The 23,153-nt window shown below is 43.2% G+C and overlaps 1 protein-coding gene across 14 annotated transcripts in view; it reads left to right on the forward strand.

Moving 5' to 3' along the window:
- Positions 1 to 23,153, forward strand: part of CNNM1 (cyclin and CBS domain divalent metal cation transport mediator 1) — a 67,537-nt gene that overhangs the window by 12,290 nt on the left and 32,094 nt on the right. For all 14 annotated transcript variants that reach the window (XR_013398237.1, XR_003719428.2, XR_013398238.1 and 11 more), the window contains exons 2-3: positions 18,899 to 19,042; positions 21,964 to 22,104. Coding sequence is in view for 10 of the 14 variants with exons in the window: in XM_077947187.1 (XP_077803313.1) it covers positions 18,899 to 19,042; positions 21,964 to 22,104 (285 nt within the window). In the remaining 4 variants the exon portion in view is untranslated. The remainder of the gene's footprint in view (positions 1 to 18,898; positions 19,043 to 21,963; positions 22,105 to 23,153) is intronic.

Consider the following 23,153-nt stretch of genomic DNA (forward strand, 5'->3'; position numbering starts at 1 on the left):
TCACCACAGAAAACATCTGTGGGTGAAAAGGAAAGGGAGAAATAGTCCTTGGATGATCTGAGAAAACTTTTCTGAGAAAGTGGAATTTCAGCTCAGCCTTAAAAGAAGGAGAAGGACCCTGCTAAGCAATTATGAAGGGAAAGAACGTTCCAGCTGAGGCAGGAGTTTGAGGTGAAAAAGAAAGGCAGAGAGGGAGCTGACACTGTGTCTGAACACTGGGAAAGCCATTATCATAATGCTGCTTTTATTCCAGCAAAATGGGGAGCTAGGCAGCAGGAGATATTTGTCAAACATAATTTTGTTTCCTTCAAATGCTAAAACCGTATGTTTTCACCATTTTTGATGGTGATATTTCTGAAATGTTTTATACCCATTCCTGCCTTCCTTAACAAAGGATTCTAAATATAACTTAATTTTTTCTTGATGACGCAGGATCATGATCATGAGAGTGTAGTTATTTTATGCTGTATTCCCTATTTTTTACATTTTTCTCTGTCCTCTGGCTAACAGCTCTTAGTTCTCTTTGAACCTGCCTCCAGCAAATCCCTGCTCCACCATTCTCCACAAACCCACTCTTCCTGTGTTCATCTCACTTATAGTTTCTGTTGCACTGATAAACTAAGTGAATACCATGTTGAGAATCATGTGCCTGATATACAGTATGCTTCAATCAGTACTCGTTGGTTAAATGATTAGTCAGGTTTTGACTATAAGCCTAGGGTATGGAGTCAATGGAGAGACCTGGGACAGTTCTTTCTGGGACCATATTCAAAACAGTGGGAAGTCAGACCTCCAGATAATGGGTTGTTACTCTGCTATTTTTACAGTGTTGCTTAGCAAGCCAAACCACCAACTGGCTTAAATTCTAGTGACGAACAACTATTTTTTCATGCCCTAGTGCTGTTGGTTACCATGGTGCTTTGGATGACACGGTTGGCTTTTTTATAATTGCCTTTAGTGGCTCAAGAAGTTATTTTATGATAAAGGTGTTGATTATTTCTGATAAAGTAGAGCAGGATAATTACTATAAAGCACAGCCTTTTTTTTAAGCTACAGAAAGGGACAGTTTTGTTTTTCCAAATCAAGGTGATTGCTGCACGATTGGTAGAATAACATTTTTGTGTTTCTCTTCCTGATTTAGTAGAGAGTGATTTCACTTGATTGTATAGGTTTAAAAAAAAAAATCTAGCATGTGTCAGGGTAGCTATTTCTCATCTCATTCCAAAGGAGGCTTTCAAATATTAAGATACAAAAATTAGGAGCTCGGAGCCCTTCATAAACACAGGAGGCTCTAACTGTTAGCACTGTTAAAATTCTGGTATATATCATTGCAAAGAAGTACCCTGTGAAACCAAACTGTTTTATAGCCCAGAGTTGTTTAGACTTATAAAAGCATAGAATTTTAGAACCAGAAATGGAACCTGGTCCCACCTTTTTTTTTTTTTTTGAGATGGATTCTCATTTTTGTCACCCAGGCTGGAGTGCAGTGGCACGATTTTGGCTCACTGCAACCTCCACCTCCCAGTTTCAAGCAATTCTCCTGCCTCAGCCTCTTAAGTAGCTGGGGTTATTGGCACCCACCACCACTCCTGGCTGATTTTTGTATTTTTAGTAGAGACGGGGTTTCACCATGTTGGTCAAGCTGGTCTCAAACTCCTGATCTCAGGTGATCTGCCCACCTCAGCCTCCCAAAGTGCTGGGATTACAGGCATGAGTCACCGTGACCGGCTGGTACATCTTTTATGACTGAGAAAGCTGAGGCACAGAAAAGACAAATACTAAAAAGAGCAATGATAATCCCTCATAGTTGCAAAGGCATTACGTTTATTTATTGGCAAATGTTTTTAATGGCCATATAAACAAATATCACAGCCATATAAACAAAATGTCCAATTTAATAATTCATTTTGTGCTCACCATAAATGTGAGGTCAGCATTTTTTACCCCTGTTTTGTATATGCAGCACCAGAGATCTAAAGACAGAAGTGTCCTGCTCAATGTTAGTGACAGAGGTGGAACCAGAACTCACATGTCTGACTTGCCATCTCAGACCATGGAGTCATGGACACAGACAGAGGGGCCCAGAGGCCTGAACTCAGATCCCAGCACCTTCGTTGACTAGCTAGGACTGGGGCAGTTCACTATATCACTCTGAGACTTGTCTTCCTTCTTTTTTGTTTTGTTTTGTTTTTTTGTTTTGAGATGGAGTCTCCCTCTGTTGCCCAGGCTGGAGTGCCGTGACATGGTCTCGGCTCACTGTAAACTCTGCCTCCTGGGTTCAAGTGATTCTCTTGCCTCAGCCTCTTGAGTAGCTGAAACAAAACGAAAATTAGCTGGGCACCTGCCACCATGCCCAGCTAATTTTTGTTTTGTTTTTTTTTTTAGTAGAGAGAGGGTTTCACTATATTGGCCAGGCTGGTCTCAAACTCCTTACCTCAGGTGATCAGCCCGCCTCGGCCTCCCAAAGTGCTGGGATTACAGGCATGAGTCACTGCGCCCGGCCTATTCCCCTTTTAAGAAGAAAGAAGATAGGCCAGGTGTGGTGGCTCACCCCTGTTATCCCAGCACTTTGGGAGGCTGAGGTGGGCGGATCACCTGAGATCAGGAGTTCAAGACCAGCCTGGTCAACATGGTGAAACCCCATCTCTACAAAAATATAAAAATTAGCCAAGCATGATGGCGGGTGCCTGTAATCCCAGCTACTCAGGAGGCTGAGGCGGGAGAATCACTTGAACTGGGGAGGTGGAGGTTGCAGTGAGCTGAGATCATGCCATTGCACTCCAGCCTAGGCAACAGAGCGAGACTCCATCTACAAAAAAACAAGGAGGGGTGGGGGGAATAGTGATACTACATTGTGAGTTTACTGTGAAGGCTGAAGACAATTCCTGTATAGCCCTAAAGAGACTCCACCATTTGCCTCTTACCTCCCTGATCTAGTTAAATGAATTGTATACAGTTAGTCATCTTGTATAACAAGTTCTTTCTCTCTCTGATCCAGCCCATGTAAAACTGTATATAATAAGAAAACAAAATTGAAAGCTGTTTACTTTGGGTAGGGCCCAGGGGATGAAAATTGGGCCGTGGGAGGTTCCTTCTATTTCTTTTATCCTGTCGTCAGTTAGAATTCAGTTTCTTCCCCCATCACTCTGCCCTTCCTCAGACATCTCAGGCAAATAAAAAAACCTGACCATATAAACAAATATCACAGCCATATAAACAAAACTCCTCAAAGCTCCAAGCAGTCTACTAAAATAAAATATCAGGCTAAACATAGGAAGGCTTGGACTTGAAGGCATAAGTGTAGCGAGGAGGTGGAATTGTGACTCCTTTCCCCTTCCCAGGTCAAAGCCTTTCTCCTCCCTTGCTAATCACTAGGGAGGTGCCAGGCATTAGCTCAGCATGCCTTCCTGCAGCCTCTAGGCATTTACAGAATATGTGCCCATTGCCATTAACACATCAGAGACAGTAAACCTGAGATTTGGCCTGGAATGTGGAGTCTGCATTGTGTTGGAAAGAGCACAAGATCAGGAGGCAGACAGACCTGGGGTTGTTCCTGGCTCCATCACATACTAATATTTGTCCTCGGATAAGTCACTTTATTTTTCCAAATCTCTATTTACTCATCTATATTTTAGTAATAACAATCTCCCTTTTGCAGAGATATGATGAAGACCAGAGGTAACATATGCACCCAATGTACAGTAGGTATTGCAGAAACTACTATGGCAAAAACTGGGAAATGGAGTCTCAGGATTCAGCTTGGTTCAGATCAAAAATGATGTGGAGAACACCGAAGAATCTGTAGGCTGTCTGCAGCTGCAATGAGAACCTTCAAAAGTGTGGATTTAAAGATCATCTCAGGTGTCTAGCTTACTTCGAATAGTGCCCCTGAGAGTCCACATGTCTCTCTTCTCGCAGGGACTAGCCTAGACTGACCACACTCCCTGGCTGGCCCAGAACTAAGTGATGACTAAAGTTGGCCGTATTTGCCTTTCAGTGTATCATCCTCATATCTGAGGTTGGTTTGTGTCCTGAGAATGACACCATCTGCCAAAGCTTAGCCAAATCACTCTGGGTCACCATGGGATTTTTAAGCAGGGGATCCTGGGTGTAGTTAGTCTGAACCTAGAGAGAGAGTCAAACTGGCCACCCAGGCAGTCTCCAAGACCAGTTCTGTATCTGAGAGGCCTGAGCTTAATGTATCCAGCCTTTTCTAGTTGGGTCTTGAAGCTTTCCGCAAATCCTAGCCAGGGCCCAGTTTTGGCTTCACCATTTATTGGCTGAGTATTCTTGGACCAGTTATTTTATTTTTGTTTTCTTTTATATTTTTTAATTTAAAGAAAAAGTTTTTAAGAGATGGTGGGGTCTTACCATCTTGCCCAGGGTGGTCTCAAACTCATGGCCTCAAGTGATCCTCCTGCTTCAGCTTCCCAAAGTGCTGGGATTATGAGCCACCACACTTGGCTCTGGATTGCCTCTGGACCAGCTATTTTATGAATGGAGAATAAGCATGATACGTTTTGACATAGTAGTGGAAAAGAAGGCAAAAAATATACCAAAAAATCATGGGAGCCTTTAATGCAAGGGAGAAGAGTTCAGAAATGATCCTGCTTAGTCTTATGTGATCCTCCTACATGTGATTGAGGTGGGGAGTAACCTCACACATGCAGTATTTGGGGGATCGTTAATCTGGTTTTGGTGTACAAGATGTATTAGAGCTAGAAAAACCAAAAGGATGAATGGTTAGGATATTGGTGCAATTGTCCAAGATGGGATGAGGGCATAGAAATTAAGGACACTTTGAATTAGAAGAGGGAAAAAAAATCTCTTAGACTTCATTACATACGAACACTCCTCCTCAGTCTCCTTTACTGGTTCTGCCTACATCATATCCACTGATGTATCTTCAGCACCTGGCACAGTGCCTGCCCATAGCAGATGCTCAAATATTTGTTCCATGAATTGCATTTCTGTGACCTCTAAATGTTACAGTGCCTCAGGGCTCAGAAATTGAACTCTTCTCTGTCTACTCTTGTTCCCTCGGTTATTTCATTCATTCTGCCAAACTTGTCAACATGAACTCCAGACTTACATTTCCAATTGCCAGTGAACATCTCCACTTAGAGGTCTAAAAGACGTCTCAAACTTAAACCTGCCCAAAACTGAGCTCCTACTCTTTTTGCCAAACACACCCCTTAAGTGATCCTCCCACCTCAGTCTCCTTAATAGCTGGGATTACAGGTGTGAGCCACCATGCCCAGCTAATATTTTTAATTTTTTATGGAGATGGGCTTATACTATGTTGTCCAGGCTGATCTTAGAACTCCTGGGCTCAAACAACCCTCCTGCCTCAGCCTCCCAAAGTGCTGGGATTCCAGGCGTGAACCACTGCACTGGGCCTTATGTCTATTCTTAACACAGCAGGTTAGCAAACGAATGCAGAAGCAGAAAACCAAATACTGCATGTTCTCACTTATCAATGGGAGCTAAATAATGAGAACACGTGGACACAAAGAGGGGAACGGCAGACACTGGAGGAGGGAGAGGGTTAGAAAAAAATACCTATTAGGTACTATGCTTAGTACCTGGGTGATGAAATAATCTGTATATCAAACCTCTGTAACACGAATTTACCTATATAACAAACCTGCACATATACCCTTGAACCTAAAATAAAAGTTAAAAGAAAAAAAAAAAAAACAGCAGCTAGAGTTCCTTTTAAAACATAAGTCGGCCAGGCATGGTGGCTCAGGCCTGTAATACCAGCACTTCGGGAGGTGGAGGCGGGTGGATCACGAGGTCAGGAGCTCAAGACTAACCTGGCCAAGATGGTGAAACCCCATCTCTACTAAAAATACAAAAAAAATTAGCCTGGCATGGTGGCAGGCACCTGTAATCTCAGCTACTTGGGAGGCTGAGGCAGAGAATCACTTGAACCCGGGAGGCGGAGGTTGCAGTGAGCCAAGATCACGCCACTGCACTCCAGCATGGGGGAAAGAGTGAGAGTCTGTATCAAAAAAAAAACACACACACACACACACATAAGTCAGATCATATCACATTTTTGCAAAACACACACACACACACAAAAATGTTACAATGGCTTTTTTTTATGTCACTAAAAGGAAGACCCAAAGTCCTTACAAAGGCCTTCCTGGCTCTGTCCCATCAGCACCTCCCTCACCCCTCAACTCCCTGACCTTGGCTCCCACTACTTTCCTCTCCCACATTCTACAGCCACCGCATTGGCCTCCTTGCCATTCCTTAAGCACATCAGTTACACTCCCAGTGCATGGCCTTTACACGTTGTTATACTGCAGAGATCTCCACAGGGCTCCCTACCTCACCGCCTTCAGAGCTTTATTGAAACATCACCTCAGGGAGTTCATCCCGGGTCTCCACTCCCTAAAATTGTAACACCTGTTCTCTCACTCCCACACACTCCCTCGTCACTCTTCCCTGCTTTGCTTTCCCCTTAGCACTGTGCTATATATATATTTTTATATATATGATGTGTGTGTGTGTGTGTGTGTATATATATATATATATATTTTTTTTTTTTTTTGAGGCAACGTCTCACTGTCACCCAGGCTGGAGTGCAGTGATGCAGTCATGGCTAGCTGCAGACTCAAATTCCTAGGCTCAAACAATCCTCCTGCCTCAGCCTCCCAAGCAGCCGGACTACAGGCATGCGCCACCCCACCTGGCTAATATATATATATATATATATATATATATTTTTTTTTTTTTTTTTTTTTTTTTTTGAGGCAGAGTCTCGCTTTGTCACCCAGACTGGAGTGCAGTGGCCGGATCTCAGCTCACTGCAAGCTCCGCCTCCCGGGTTCACGCCATTCTCCTGCCTCAGCCTCCCGAGTAGCTGGGACTACAGACGCCCGCCACCTCGCCCGGCTAGGTTTTTGTATTTTTTAGTAGAGACGGGGTTAGCCAGGATGGTCTCGATCTCCTGACCTTGTGATCCGCCCGCCTCGGCCTCCCAAAGTGCTGGGATTACAGGCTTGAGCCACCGCTTTAACTTTTTGTAAAGATGAAGTTTTGATTCATTGCCCAAGCTGGTCACAAACCCCTGGGCCCAAGCAGTCCTCCTGCCTCAGCCTCCCAAAGTGTCAGGATAACGGGCTTAAGCCACGGCACCCAGCCTTACACTATATATTTTACATATGTATTTGCTTTATTATTTCTTACCTCTGCTTACAAGAGTATAAGCCGCAGGAGGAAAATGATTTCGTGCATTGTGCTCATTGCTGCATTTCAAGTGCCTAGAAGAGTGCTCGGCACGTGGTAGTCATTCAGTAAGTACTTGTTGAAAGAATGAAGGAAGAAGAATTGAAAGAATGTGGGGATTTGTTTCTAAACCGACATAAAGGAAAGATAAAAGATTACTCTTGGGTTATGACTTAGGGTAACTAGAGTTAATGGTACCATTTACTGTAGTGAAGACGGAGGGAGAGCAGGGGGAGTGTGTCAAAGACGGAGGGAGAGCAGGGGCAGTGTGTCTTGAAGATTAGGAGTTCCTATTTGGTTAAGTGATTTTGACAAGAGGACCCCTCAGGCAAACTATCTAAAACAGGACGGGTGTTCAGAATAGACATTGAGGCCAGGTGCAGTGGCTCACACCTATAATCCCAGGACTTTGGGAGGCCAAAGTGGGCAGATCACTTGAGCTCAGGAGTTCAAGACCAGCCTGAGCAACATCGCAAAGCCCCATCTCTACAAAAAAAAATAAAAAATAAAAAAAAATAACAGCCAGGCCTGCTGGCTTGAGTCTGTTGTCCTAGCTACTCAGGAGGCTGAGGTGGGAGGATCCCTTGAGCCTGGGAGGCAGAGGTTGCAGTGAGCTGAGATTGCACCACTGTACTCCAACCTGGGCAACAGAGTGAGGCCCTGTCTCAAAACAAAAAAAAATAGACACCTATGTTCAGATATAAATCCAGCTCTCAGGAAAGAGGTGATGGTGATACTTAAATTAATAGGCTTTGCTGGGCTCTTTAATCAACAGGAGAGATGAGCAGAAGATCAAGGACCGGAGCAGAAGTTCTTAACTGCAAGTGCCCATTAGAATCACCTGAAGAAGTTTTAAACATTCCAGGGTCCCCGCCTCATCCAAGATCAATTAGATCAGAATTTCTGTGGGTAGGACATAGGCATCAGTAGGTGACTCCAATGTGTAGCCAGGGTTGAGAATCACTGAGTCGGAGTCTTTAAGATATATTTATCTATAGGTGAGGACTGTAAAAAGAAATCCACAATGGAAACAGAAAAGTTCCAGTCATAAGGGTGGGAAGAGAAGTAGAGTAGTCTTGACCAGGTTTTCTGATACCCAAGTGTGCCTAAGAATCACCTGGAGACCTTGAGGAAATGCAAATTCTGATTCAGAAAGCTAGGATGAGGGCCTGAATTTCTGCTTCCCTCACAAGCTCCCAAGTGATACCATGTTTCCAATCCAAGGACTACACTTTGAGTAGCACATATCAAGAGTAGTGTTTCGGCTGGGCGCGGTGGCTCACGCCTGTAATCCCAGCACTTTGGGAGACCGAGGCAAGCGGATTACCCAAGGTCAGGAGTTCAAGACCATCCTGGCTAACACGGTGAAACCCTGTCTCTACTAAAAATACAAAAATTAGCTGGGAGTGGTGGCATGCACCTGTAGTCCTAGCTACTCGGCAGCCTGAGGCAGGAGAATCGCTTGAACCCAGGAGGCAGAGGTTGCAGTGAGCCGCGACTGCGCCATTGCACTCCAGCCTGGGTGACAGAGCGAGACTCAGTCTCAAAACAAAACAAAACAAAAAAACAGCTATCTGGACCCGCAAGATCCAGATTCTGTAGGGCAGGAATGGGACCTCAGATCTTGCATTTTGAACAAAGGCCCAGGTGGTGTTCATGCTGCTACTCCAAGGAATACATTTCCATTGGTACCGAGTCACCAAGACCAAGGTAAGAAAGAGGAGACACTCAATGCTGTCTACCAAGTGAATAAAAGATGCTGCAAGCACACCAGGAAGAAGAACGTAGCAAAAGCCACTATATTTGATAAGGTGAAGGTCACAAGTGAGGCAGAAACCATAAAACCATAAAACGATTTTGCTTAGTTCTCTATTTCCAAGCAATATGCTTTCCTCCTAGCTTTTATATTTTATCTTGGGAACAGTTACCAAAGTGCTGTAGCTATTTTTGAAGAAGAGAGGAAGCAAATCAATTATTTGCCTTTTTGTTCCCCCAAGGCATCAGAGGTATGCTAATGGGGTCCTTGAGAGCTGTTCTCTATGGATGTGCCTAAGCCATGTAGAAGAGATGAGGCTATATTTATTAAAGACTTTGGAAGCTATTTTAGCTTCTTCAAATATCAAAATATAGTTGTGATGTTACTGTCACTGCCTTTCTGTATATTTTCACACTTTTATTTATTTCAGGCTCCAGGTTATATGTGCAGGATGTGTAGGTTTGTTACATAGGTAAACGTGTGCCATGGTAGTTTGCTGTACCTATCAACCCATCACCTAGGTATTAAGCCCAGCATGCATTAGTTATTTTTCCTAATGTTTCCCTCCCCCCACCCCACCCCACCCCCAACAGGCCAGGGCTTTCAACCTCAATAGTACTGATGTTTGGGGCCAGGTAATTCTTTGTGGTAGGGGACTGTGCTGTGCATTGAAGGATGTTTAGCTTCATCCCTGGCCTCTACCCACCAAATGCCAGTAGCATTCCCTGCCCTAAGTTGTGACAACCCAGATTGTCTCCATACATGGCCAAATGTCCCCTGGGGGGCAAAATCACCTCCATTTGAGAACCACTGCTTTAAAAGCAATGCCTGAAAACCTCATCTTCTAAGAAATCTGACTTGTAGTTTGAGTATGTCGATATGAGGTAGTGATGATAAAACCTTAGGTAGAACACTGCCAGTAACCAGTACTACGACTGCCCTTTGGATTCTTGCAGTAATGGAAAACACTAATTTGACCTTCTGTAATGGGTAATTTTACTGACCTCAAATGTGCCAAGAGCCTAATAGGTAATGTGGTATCTCAAGCGTGTCTCAGAGGAGATTGGTACAGAAGCCACAAAGAGACCCTCTCCCAAACCGTTGAAGAGTCAATGACTACTTTTTGCCCATGTCAACAAAATACTACAGCCACTCACAGGATATAAGATACAGCATTAATCACCTTGCCACTGCAGCTACCCTTTGTTTTGGGAGGTTCTTTTCATGAGTACTTAGCATCTTGTGACCTTTAAGCTAGGTATACCAAAGGGACCAGGATTTACTAGATGTCTCAGTACTGATTTCTCTTCCTCATAACCATTGGACAAATCTTACCCAGAAACCAGTGGTTTTCAAACTTTAGCCTGCATCAAAACCACCTGTAAAGCTTATTAAACCACAGATCACTGGACTATGCCCCCAGGGATTCTGATTCACTAGGTCTAGGGTTAGGCCTGAGAATTTGCATTTTTATTTTTTTATTTTTTGAGACAGGGTCTTGCTCTGTTGCCCATGCTGGAGTGCAGTGGTACAATCACAGTTTGCTGCAGCCTCAACTTCCCCAGGCTCAGGTAATCCTCTCACATCAGCCTCTCTAGTAACTGGGACTACAGGCACATGCCACCATGCCCAGCTAATTTTTGTATTTTTTTATAGAGACAGGGTTTCCCCATATTGCCCAGGCTGGTCTCAAACTCCTGGGCTCAAGCAATCCCCCCGCATCAACCTCCCAAAGTGCTGGGATTACAGTCATGAACCACTACACTCAGCCAGAAATTGCATATTTCATTAGTTCGAGTGATGTTGATGCTGGTGGTCCAGGGATCACACTTTGAGGACCAATGTCATAAGCCAAGGTAGTAGTTCTCAACTTTGGCTGAATGTTAGACTCACTTGGGGGTCATTTTAAACTATTGACGCCACCCCCTCACCAATGAAATCAGAATTTCCAGGTGTGAGATCCAGTTATATTAATAGACTATACTTAAAACTTCTCAGGTAATTCTAATTCACAGCCAGCATTGAAAACCATTGAACTAGGTGAGATGCATTCCAAAGCATTGAGAGTGGAGGGTCTTACCAGGTGGCCCTGTTTCATAGAGAAAAGATAGATCACCAGTAAATGTCAGTTAATCCTAGAGAAGTATGACTCCAACCCCTCAGGCTTCATTGAGGATTATTTCTCCTGTTCTACCCAAATGCATCTCAACACTGCAGTCCAAACAAGGTTCAAATCTCAGTTGCAGATCATCTTTGTTGTGTCTCATCAAGATGTGGGCAGGATTGGAGCCAGAGATTGTAAATCAGAGGCTGGGCTGGGAAGAAGTAGTCAAGGCTTGAGGGAAGCAAACTAAGGCTTGAGGAGCTCACAGCTGGTAGAAATCAGGAAAGGCCATCAGGACAGTGCTGGGCTTCTGTTGAGGCTGAGCACCAGGAACATGGCAGAAAATCAAGCCAGAGGCCAAAGAGTTTGTAGTCACCAGATCCGAAGTGAGACACCAGTGAGCCCAGAGTTAAATATGTTCTTTAGACCTCAGAGACAGATGTAGCCTTCATTTTTAGAAAGTGCATTTTCATAAAACCCACTGTTCCTTTACTTTTCAACTCAGCCCAGAGATTTCTCATCTATTGATGTTCAATGGCACAGTAGTATGCTCAAGAAACATGTAAAAATGCCTCATAAACTAGTATCATTCAAGAATTTTCCACCCAAAGAAGTACCTTCTGCCTCTGCTGAATCTTTATGAGATACATTATGCCCTTGGACTTAGCAGGATTAAAGTTTGTCACTTTCACTATTTTTAGCAATTGGAAGGGTGACTTTGCCAGGGCCCCAATTGTTTTGGACCTGACTCAAGACTGAGAGTGTGTGGAGCAAACTTAGCTTAGTCTGCTCTTCAACATCTGTAGCTTAATATGACTTTACCATGTGGTCTTGTTTGCAGTAATGATCCTAAGGGAATACAGTCTCTGCTTCCACTCTGCCGCCACCAGCACCTCCTCGCCAAGGAAAATGCCCACCAAATGAGACAGAACCCTTTAATGGAAGTTGGAAACAAGATTAACTTGTTTAAAAAATATGCACAAGACACATGTCTCAATAGATTCCGGAGAAAGCTGAGAGCCTGTCCAATCATTGATTCACACCATGAGGGGTACAGGAAGTCCTGAAGAATATCCAACTTCGGTGCTCTTCTGTACTCTGTATAAAGCCTCCTCACAAACTATGAAGTTCTGTATAAATGATATTCTTCTTCATTATTAGCCTAAATTATTTCACAGGCATCTCACTTTTCTAGAAAGTTGGAAGGAAACTGAGATCGGACTAATAGTTGTGAGAAGGCATTTGAGAAGTTTTGCTAGTTTGTAGAGCGATGGCTCAACAGAAAAGGCCACAGTTCTCATTCACATAATCTTATAGGAAGGCAGAAGAGAAAAACCAAAACTTAAGCCACTCTACGACATATGCCATTAGGAAGTAAAGGTAGAAATAGTGAACAGGTAGAGAGGAGAAATAATGTGTGTTAGATACGAGCATTTTCCCGGAGAAAGATGGAAACACTTGGGATATTTGAGCCCCCACTGCCCCAGTGGGACCCAGTTTAGGAGTTGTAAATATTCACAAGTCATCCCCGAGAGTTGATGAGGTTTCTGAAAGATGTGAACCCGCTATGTCCCAGGCCAACAGCTCTTTGTTCTCATATTTTCCCTCTCCTGTCTGTGATCAAGCCCTCATCCCTTTTCACCATTTCCACCTGCACAGAACTCACAATATGGTGCCTTCTCCCCTATTTCTGGTCTCCCAGTGGCCTCACCTGTGGGAGACCATTTTTACTCTCCACACATCCTAGAGCACAAAATGATAATGTGTGCTGTAAATTATTACCCAAGTCCAAACCAGCATTTCTGTCATTTCAACTCATTCTCTTTATGAAGCAGTCCCTACTTTTACTCAACTTGTGTTGTAGGTTGTAACTTTCAGCCACACCAACTTCCTGCTCATTCAGGCATGGATTTTTAATTTTTCCAATTGGCTTTCTTTTTAAAAAATAATAGCTTCATTGAGATAAGATTCACATACCGTAAAACTCATCATTTTAAAGTGCACACTTAATGCATTTTAGTATATTCAGAGTTGTGCAAGCATCCCAACTAATCTAATTCCAGAATATTTCATCACCCCAGAAGAAACTCTGTACTCACTTAGCCATGCCCCACACTCTCCTTTCCCCAGCTTCTGGCAACCATGATCTACTTTCTTCCTCCATAGATTAGTCTGTTCTGGAAATTTTACATAAATGGAACCATACAACATAGGGCCTTTTGTGTCTGGTTTCTTTCACTTTGCAGAATGCGTTCAAGGGTCATCCATGTTGTAGAGTGTACTTCATTCCTTTTTATGGCAGGTTAATATCCAATTGTATTGATATAACACATTTTGTTTGGAATCATTTGGATTGTTTTCACTTTTAGTCTATTAGGTATAATACTGCTGTGAATATTTGTGTACAAGTTTTTGTGTGGATATATATTTTCATTTATCTAAAAGTAGAATTGCCAGGACATGGCCGGGCGCGGTGACTCAAGCCTGTAATCCCAGCACTTTGGGAGGCCGAGACGGGCGGATCACGAGGTCAGGAGATCGAGACCATCCTGGCTAATACGGTGAAACCCCGTCTCTACTAAAAATACAAAAAACTAGCCAGGCGAGGTGGCGGCCGCCTGTAGTCCCAGCTACTCCGGAGGCTGAGGCAGAAGAATGGCGTAAACCCGGGAGGCGGAGCTTGCAGTGAGCTGAGATCCGGCCGCTGCACTCCAGCCCGGGCGACAGAGCGAGACTCCGTCTCAAAAAAAAAAAAAAAAGAATTGCCAGGACATTTGATAATTTTGTGTTTAACACCTTGAGGAACCACCAGACTATTTTTCAATCCCACCAGCGATGTCTGAGAGGTTCAATTCTTTCTGCATCCTAACCAACATTTGTTATTGTCTGTCTTTTTTATTATCGCCATCTTGTGGGTATAAAGTATCTCATTAGCATCTTAATTTGAATTTCCTTCATGATGACAATGTTAAGCATCTTTTCATTTGCTTATTGACCAATTGTATATCTTCTTTGGAGAAGTATCTGTTCAAATCCTTTGCTCACCTTTTAATTGAGTTGGTTTTTTATGTGTTGTAATATTTCATTATATATTCTGGATATAAGTCCTTTAATGATTTGCAAATATTTTCTCCCATTCTGTGAATTGTCTTTTACCTTTCTTGGTGGTGTACTTTGCATAGATGTTTCTAATTTTGGTGAAGTCCATTTGATCTATTTTTTTTTTTTTTAATTTAATTGTGTTTTGGGTGTCCTAAGAAATCACTGCCTATGGTAAGGTTTTCTCCTATTTTTTTTTTCTAAGAGTTTTATAGTTTTTACTCTTATATGTAGGTGCTTGATCCATTTTTAGTTCATTTTTATGTATAGTATGAGGTAGGCATCCAACTTCACTTTTTTGCATGTGGATATCCAGTTATCAGCTACTAGTTGTTGACTTCTCAATGTTAAGCATCTTTTCATGTGCATTGACCAATTGTTTATCTTCCTTGGAGAAATATCTACTTAAATCTTTTGCCCACTTTTGGAGTTGTGTTTTTAAGAGTTGTAAGATTTTGATTTGTATTTCCTTACTGATGATATGCCAGGTGCTATTCTAGATTCTGAGGAAACAGAAGTAAATGGGACGTAGCATACCTGTTGCTTCTCAGGGAGCTTACCCTCACGGGTGAGGGTGGAGATCACATATAAATAGAAAACAACCAGAGTGAAATAATGTGTGTGCGATGCCTAACACTGTGCCTGGCCCCCGGAGTGTGCATAGCAAAAGGTAGCTTCAATAATAATAATAACAGCTATCATTGTTATTATAAATGCCAGTACAGAGATGTGTGCAAAGTGCTGTGGCAGGAGGGAGTGACTTGCGCTTGTCTCAAGATTGGCTTCACATAGGGCCACCCCCCCGGCACCTCTGGGGCCCAGGAAGGGAGTAGGGGAGGTGCAGGCATAAGGCTCTAAAAGACCAACCTTTCATGAGTGTGTGTGGTATGTGTGTCATGGAAACAGCTGGTTTTCTTGTCTCTGTGAGTGTCAACTCCGAATAAGGATTGTGATTGGCAATTCCCATCCTGGTCTGTACATAAGAAGAAATGGCTTCCTTCATTTGTTTGTAGAAGATCTTGACAGGCTTTGGAGGGAAGCTCAGAGGCCGAGAGTAAATAATAAAATGTTTCTAAATAGCTTACCTGGGCACATTATCTTAAATATGATATAATTAGAACTGAAAGTCTCTGTTCCTTGGGGATAACACAGTGTGTCCTCAAACTGAACTTTCAGAGTATACAGCAATGGCGGTTTTTCATGTGGAAATTATCGTGCTCTGCAAAATATCAAAAACTGTTCATTTAATTTCATCATATGAACAAATTATCTTAGTGGTAGGGAGTGTGGCTGTATTATATGTGTTCCAGGGTTCACATTACAAAAAAAAATCTAATTATAGGAAACAATTTTAAGAAATCACTTTTCCAAGGCTTTTCATTATACTAGTCATTTGTTTTGTCATCTGCTAGTACATGTTAGCAGAAAAGTGAGAATCAGTGCCATAAGTTAAGAAAAAGGTGTTAGAAATGAAAAACTTTAAATTGAGCACATTCTAACAATTAATATAATCTATTTTAAGCTACAAAGTACTTTGGCCCAACTGGGTAGGATGTAGTTGTTTCCAGGAAGGATAATTTTAGAATCACTGATTCAGGATTTAAATTTTAATTTAAACATACTATTATATTTTATCAAAAAATAAAGGCTTTCTTTAGTATCCAGTTTTAATATCACTTATTGTATAAATTATGAGTTTTTATTCAGCCTTTGGTTCATCAGGCACTGATTGGCTGTCCGATATATGGAGGGAACCTTATTTAAGTATATGATCCTTTGTTCTAAAGTAGTTCATGATCTGAGGAGGAAATGCTGTCTAGTGTAGGACACATACATTGCTAGTTACAGGAAGTAGCAATTTGTGATAAATGCTGAAATAGAGAGGTTGGTTCAGATTCAGAGTGGGGTAGATCTGGGGGAGCTTTCTTGGAGAGCTGGTACCTGGGCTAGAGCTCAAAGTTGGCAGTAGGGGAGATGGCGGCAATGGGGAAGAGAAATCGAGGAAGTGGTAGTAACCTGGTACACATGGAGTGTAGAATGATTGGGGGATGTAGCAGCGCACACAGTTAGACAGGGAAGAGCCATATTGTGGAATCTTGATGATATTATACCAAACTAATGAGCCTGGACTTGATTCTGTAAGCAGTAGGGAGCCATAGAGGGTTTTTGAGGAGAGCTGTAACATAATCAGATCAGTACAGAAGTAGGCTGAAGGTTAGGTTGAAGGTGGGGAAGAAATTAGAGACCATTCTTGGGTGATACGAATGCCATCTTTCCAATTTCGTTTTAGTTTAAAAACTCCAAGGGGTAGCTATCTTATGATTTCAGATATTTGATACAGAAGTTTATTTACGTTTTATTGGTTAATTATGCCTCCTGCGAACTGATGACTCCTCTTGACTGATATTTTTTAGCAATGGCCAAGGAAGAGTTTATAAAGGGTACTAATAAAGCATGAACTTGCTTTTTATTGTTTTCCATAATAACATCTGAGTCAGTACCCCCAGATTTTCTCCTTAAATGTCTCTGAGCCAAGGAAAAGAACCAACCAGATTTTCATTTTAGAAAAAGGACCAGGAGGCCGGGCACGGTTGCTCACGCCTGTAATCCCAGCACTTTGAGAGGCCAAGGTGGGCAGATAACGAGGTCAGGAGATCGAGACCATCCTAGCTAACACAGTGAAACCCCATCTCTACTAAAAATACAAAAAATTAGCTGGGCGCGGTGGCAGGCACCTGTAGTCCCAGCTACTCAGGAGGCTGAGGCAGGAGAATGGCGTGAACCTGGGAGATGGAGCTTGCAGTGAGCCGAGATCGTACCACTACACTCCAGCCTGGGCGACTAAGACTTCACCTCAAAAAAAAAAAAAAAAAAAAAAAGAGAGAGAGAGAGAGAAAGGACCAGGAAATGTGTCTATACAGCAGAAGAAAACAAACTGATATGAAGCAGGACTGTTAGACAAAACTTCATTCCCCAGGTTAGTACTGTACCTAGTTACCTGGGTTTGCAATCCAGCTCTGCTCTTACAGGCTGTGTAACTTCAGACACGCCACTTAACCAATATGTGCCTCTGTTCTGTTATCTGTAAAATGTGGAGAATAGCACTTACCTCAGTGGTTGTTATGAGAATTAAATAGATGAATTTAGAGTTCTCTGGCACATAGTAAGACCTCAATAAATGGAAACTATTATTATTCAGTCATCAGTCAATAAAAATGAAGCCTGCGAAGTCTCTGCCAGTGACATCTTGTAGTTTATAGTCTTTTCACATATTCACTAGGCCATTGGAGCTCCACAATCACCTTATAGGTCCTGATTATTCAAGCTACCATTGCTACTGACAAACTACCCCAAAACTTAGAGCCATAAAACAACAACTATTTTATTATGCTCACAGATTCTGTGAGTCAGGAATTCCAAAGAAGTACAGCGGGAATGGCTTATCTCTGCTTCAGTGTCTGGGGCCACAGCTGGAAGCTGCTTGAAAGGCTGGGGAGAGGCTAGGTGAGGTGGCTCCCACCTATAATCCCAGCACTTTGGGAAGCCAAGGTGGGAGGATCACGAGGTCAAGAGATCAAGACCATCCTGGCTAACACGGTGAAACCCCATCTCTACTAAAAATACAAAAATTAGCTTGGCGTGGTGGCAGGCACCTGTAGTCCCAGCTACTTGGGAGGCTGAGGAAGGAAGGAGAGAGAGAGAGACAGAGAGAGAGAGAGAAGAAAGAAAGAAAGAGAGAAAGAAAGAAAAGAAAGAGAAAGAAAAGAAAGAGGAAGGAAGGAAGGAAGGAAGGAAGGAAGGAAGGAAGGAAGGAAGGAAGGAAGGAAGGAAGGAAGGAAGGCAGGCAGGCAGGCAGGCTGGCTGGCTGCCTGGCTGGGGAGTGAGTGAGACAAGGGGCTGGATCAGCTGAGACTGGCAGATCCACTTCCAAAACGGCTTCTTCGCCAAGCTGCTGGCACTTAGGTGGGAAGGCTGGAAGGGTGGGCTCAGCTGGGACTGGCACCTAAGCACCTACATGTGGCCTCTCCACTATGGTGGCCTCAGGGTAATAGTCAGACTTCTTACAATGTTCTTGCAGCAAAAGCCACATGCTTTTATGACCTAGCCTCAGAAATCTTATAATGGACATTCATTTCACATTCTCTTTTGGTTGAAGTAGTCACAAGCCCACCCAGATTCAAGGGAAGGGGCTGTAGACCACACCTCTCCGCGGGAGGCATACCACGAAGGCCATGTTTTAAAATCACCACACTGGCGTTATTTCCTGATTCTAGATGAGAGATGGTAATTCGGTGGAGATTAAATGATTTGCCAAGGGATAGTAACTGGGATAGTTAGTGGGGAAGGGGGCTTAGGGGAGGAGAATGACTTTTACCATAATTCTGACTCTAAATTCTTGCTCTTTCAATTTGTATATATTATATCAGCTAACACACACTTGCTAATATGTAAAAGTTCAAAGAAAAAAAATCAACTGGTTTTGAGTATATTCAGTAACTTCCCTAAATAGAAACACAAATTTAAAAGAATAAGGTTTGCATTTATAAGTCCTTGCATAAAAACTTCATATTTTAAGGAGGTCCAGGGATGAGTGCAGTCCTGAGATTGGTCAGACGCAACTTTGTATCATTTTTCTCACAAAGAAAGATCTATGAAGATGTCCCCGATACTTAACTGTGATTTCATTTGTTCTCTAGGAAAATCTCATCTGGCCATTGTCCAGCGGGTGAATAATGAGGGAGAAGGAGACCCTTTCTATGAGGTGATGGGCATTGTCACACTGGAGGATATCATAGAGGAGATCATCAAGTCAGAGATCCTGGATGAAACGGATCTCTACAGTAAGTGCACAGCCTTGGCTGTTCCCAGGGTCATCTTATTTCCCTCTAAGACTCTCAGGTAAGGCCTTGTTTGATTTATAGAAAGGGTGTCAGGGCAAACTCTGTGCCCTGATGTGTGTCAGCCACTTATGCCAGGTGCTGCTGTGGCAAGATACCCTAGCTGGAATCACTTCTGAGTCACTGGGAACATGCTAGCTAAGTGTTTATCAGGAGGGAGGCTTCAGGAACTGAGCCAAGACTATGAAAAGGAGACCTCCCAGCCTTTGGGTAGAAAAGGGACTACAGGAAACACAGTGTTCCCAGGACGGTGCCCAGAGGCCTCTCTGCCCTTGTTTGTGTCCCCTGTGTTCTTGTTTGGTTGCTTCATCCACCTAGATGCAGACCCCAACAGGGGTTCCACTCACACCAGAACAGCAGTGAGCAGTGGAGACGGTCATGAGATTGCCTACTCACAACCTAAGCCAAAAACTGAATATTCCTTCTTACACACTTCCCTGTCCTCTTATGCCTTTCAGCCCACCACCCTGGGTTTCTGTTCTTTCCCTGCCACTAGAATCCCTGCTCTTGTCTCTGTTTCCTTCTTTCTGGTCTGCTCCCCATCCTAACTCCCTCACTCAGGAACAATATAGGCTTTTCTATGCAGATGTGAATACTTTGGGTTACTGAACCTTATCAAAACTTTGCTTGCAAACACTACAAAGGCATGCTTTGTCTCTAGGGTTGGAATGTTATCTAAGTCCATGGGAGTCCCTAGGCCAGGAATTGTTTCCTCCTCAGAATTTAATCTCATGGAATAGCCATCCTTTCCTTCCTTGCAGATAACTCATTTCAGACTTCGGTCCTTAGTTTGTGAGATGCGGCCTTTCAGAAACTGGCTCCTGGTAGAAAGAGCTTTGATGCCATAAGCTTTGATGCCACCTCTGCCTGCCACTCTTGATTTAGAATTCTCAGGTGTAGCCTGGGCAACATGGTGAAACCCCATCTCTACAAAAAATATAACAGTTAGCCAGGTGTGGTGGCGTATGCCTGTAGTCCCAGCTACTTGGGAGGCCAAGGTGGGAGGATCCCTTGAGCCTGGGAGGTCCTGGCTGCAGACAGCTGAGATTGTACCACTGCATTCCACCATGGGAACCTGGGAGGACTGTCTCAAAAAAAAAAAAAAAAAAAATCCCGGATGTCTCAGATAAACTAGTGAAGCCATTCACGCTAAGGTGTTAGGTGCTGATAATAGTCCAAATGAGTAAACTCCCAGGGCACTTGTTTGAACAACATTAAGGCTTCAAGCACACACTATTAAAATCTAAGGAATGAAGGGGCGAGCAGAGGAATGATTCCCTAATGATGCCATTTTAAGTAGCAATCTGATGGGGGAGAGGGGGACTATTTAGGCAAACTTATACAAATCAGAAAGTTGCTCACCAGTGAGAGCGAGGCTGATAACCTGTGTTTGCTACTCTTTTGCTGAGTGATCCTCTTTCTGTAGGAGCAGATTAGGGTAAATCAGCTGCTGGCATGATTCCTTAAGAGCTGTGAAAAGGCCCAGAAGCCAGGGATACTGTCTTTCTTCTTGCATGACCCTGACCTCAGGTGATCTGGACACCTGGGTCTAGGTCTGCCCACTGTGACTTGAGCAAAAGGAGTGTCAAAGCAGGGGCAGATGACTGCGAAGTCCCAGAGTCAGAGCGGGCCACGGAAGAGCTGCGCCAGCAGGAGGGCACGTTGTCCCTTCTAGAAGGAAACCCAAAAGCAAGCCCGAAAAGGAGAGAGGGCACACCAAGGAGCCAGATTCAGGGGCCTTATTTTCCTGCCACAAAGGTTCATTCTCACTGCAGCCACTCAGCTTGCACCAGATGTTACCCCCTGGCCCTATTTCCCTTTAGGCCAAGTTTGGAGAAAACCCAAATCCCTTTTCCTGTTCCCCTTAATGCAGATAAGATGGGCTAGCAGTTTCAAAATTTTACTCAAAACTCAGGGAAAACAAAAGAGAAAGAACCAAAGGAAACATTTCCTGTACCAAAAAGAGAAAGCAAAAAAAAAGGGGGGGAAAGGTAGATATATTTAGATAAGCTTTAAAAAGAATGAGAACAAATTAAATTGGAAAAAGCAAAGTTTTTCAACCAATAATTACATGCCTGATGTATAGGCTCTTGGGAGGTACCAGACCCTGCCTGAGGCCCCCCACCCAGAAAGCCCACCTTTAGAGATTATAGGTCCAATCTTATTTCTTCTCCTCTCTTCTTCCCTATATTTCCCCTGATTCCCTCCCAGTGGAGGGACTGGGGTTGAAGCAGGGAAATTGTGAGATAAGAGGTAGTGGCTGCCCTCTTCCCTTGTGTGGCATGCTTCAGGTACCACTCAGAGCATGGTTCAGATAAGCAGCAGGAGACTAGTTGAGGCCAGTTCAGGGGAAAGGAGGGGGACAGAGTCAGAAATTCCCTGGGCCCCTGCAACCCTCTCAATACTAAGAATGCAGGTCCCTTGTGTGTGTATGACTTTGTGTAAAAGCATTCTCACACGTAGCTTCCAGTTGGAGTCTCATAATTAACTGCACAAGATGAGTATGAGAGCTATATTAAATATTACTAGCCTCCTTGTACAGATTAAAATAAAAACTGATGCTTAGAGAGGTTGTATGGTGAGTAAGTAGTGGAACCAGCCCCAGAACCCCAGACTTGGGTACCCCAAGTCAGCTTTCCCCTTTTTCTACTATACACCCGCTAAGTGTGGAAAACACTGAAATGATGGCAGTCTCCCATTGTCTATCCCTCACCAACATCCTTCTACTTCCTGGGTGATACTGTGATGTCACCCATAGTTGACACTGCAGAAATGTTCTATCTGTCCCCTGTGATTCTGGGAAAACCTCCAAAGACCAACAGTGATTCTCAGATAGCTGCAATCTGTCCTCTGTGACCCCGCAGCTGACAATCGGAAAAAGCAGAGGGTCCCACACCGGGAGCGGAAGCGGCATGACTTCTCCTTGTTTAAGCTTTCGGACACAGACATGCGGGTGAAGATCTCACCACAGCTTCTGCTGGCCACACACCGCTTCATGGCCACAGGTAGGACAAGTCTCCACTCCGGAGAAGCTAAAACACAATCTCTAGGGTGGGACCCAGGCACCAATCCTTGTTAAAATCTTCCAGCCTGATTCCAGTATGCTGTCAGGACTGAGAAGCACTGTTCTAGGAAGGAGGTTGCCTTAGATAGGGTAATGGATGCCACCTACTGTCGTATTGAGCCCCAGGCCTGATCTTATAGAGGAAGAAATGAGTATAATTCAACTCTTCTACCAGAGAGAAGAGCTAAAGAAACCATTGCCGCACTTTTCCCTTTTCTACTCACTTCCTGGCTGAAGCCTGAGGCCATCTCCCTGTCTGTTAGACTTACGGTGCCCTAGAGCAATGCCATAGAAGCTAAGAATTGCTTAAATACAGAAGTGGATTGTGAATCTTGGGATCTTTAGAAAGAAAAAAAAGTGAGAAAATCCAGAGATAAACTCCTTCTTGTGAAGAAGGTCAAGTTTGTCTTTGAACCCTCTGACCATCCATGCCTAATTATTGTACTGACCTAGAATGATCATATCTATCATGAAGTTCAATATTTAATTAATCCAGCACGTATTTATTGAGTGTATAATGAGCGCTAGCACTGTTTTAGGTGCTAAAGAGTAGAAAATTTTCAGTTGGAGCTGCTTTAAGATAGAATTTCTAGTTCTGAATACAGATTTCTTTTAACTACTTCCCAGAGCATATGTAATATAAGTAATATAAGTTTAACATATGTAATATAAGTAATAGCTGTAATACATAAATATGATGCAAGGATGCCTCATATTATTGACAACTTATTATTTAAATAATTGCCTGTCTCTAGTAACGTGGGATTTCATTTCATTCAGCAGATGTATGTCATATAAATAAGCCGGATTAAATTATCTGCATTTCATTCAATTATAGCATTAAAGTATTTGTTGTTTATGTGGCTTAGCTATCCATGTCCAATTTTAAATAAAATCAAAGAAAATTAGTAATGAAACAGACATTTCCAGATGGAGACCTGTTTCTCCTGAGGTGCCAGTGCAGGGACACACATCTCCAGAGGACATGGG

This window comes from Macaca mulatta, chromosome 9 (assembly GCF_049350105.2).
Source record: "Macaca mulatta isolate MMU2019108-1 chromosome 9, T2T-MMU8v2.0, whole genome shotgun sequence".
NCBI classification, from domain to species: domain Eukaryota; kingdom Metazoa; phylum Chordata; class Mammalia; order Primates; family Cercopithecidae; genus Macaca; species Macaca mulatta.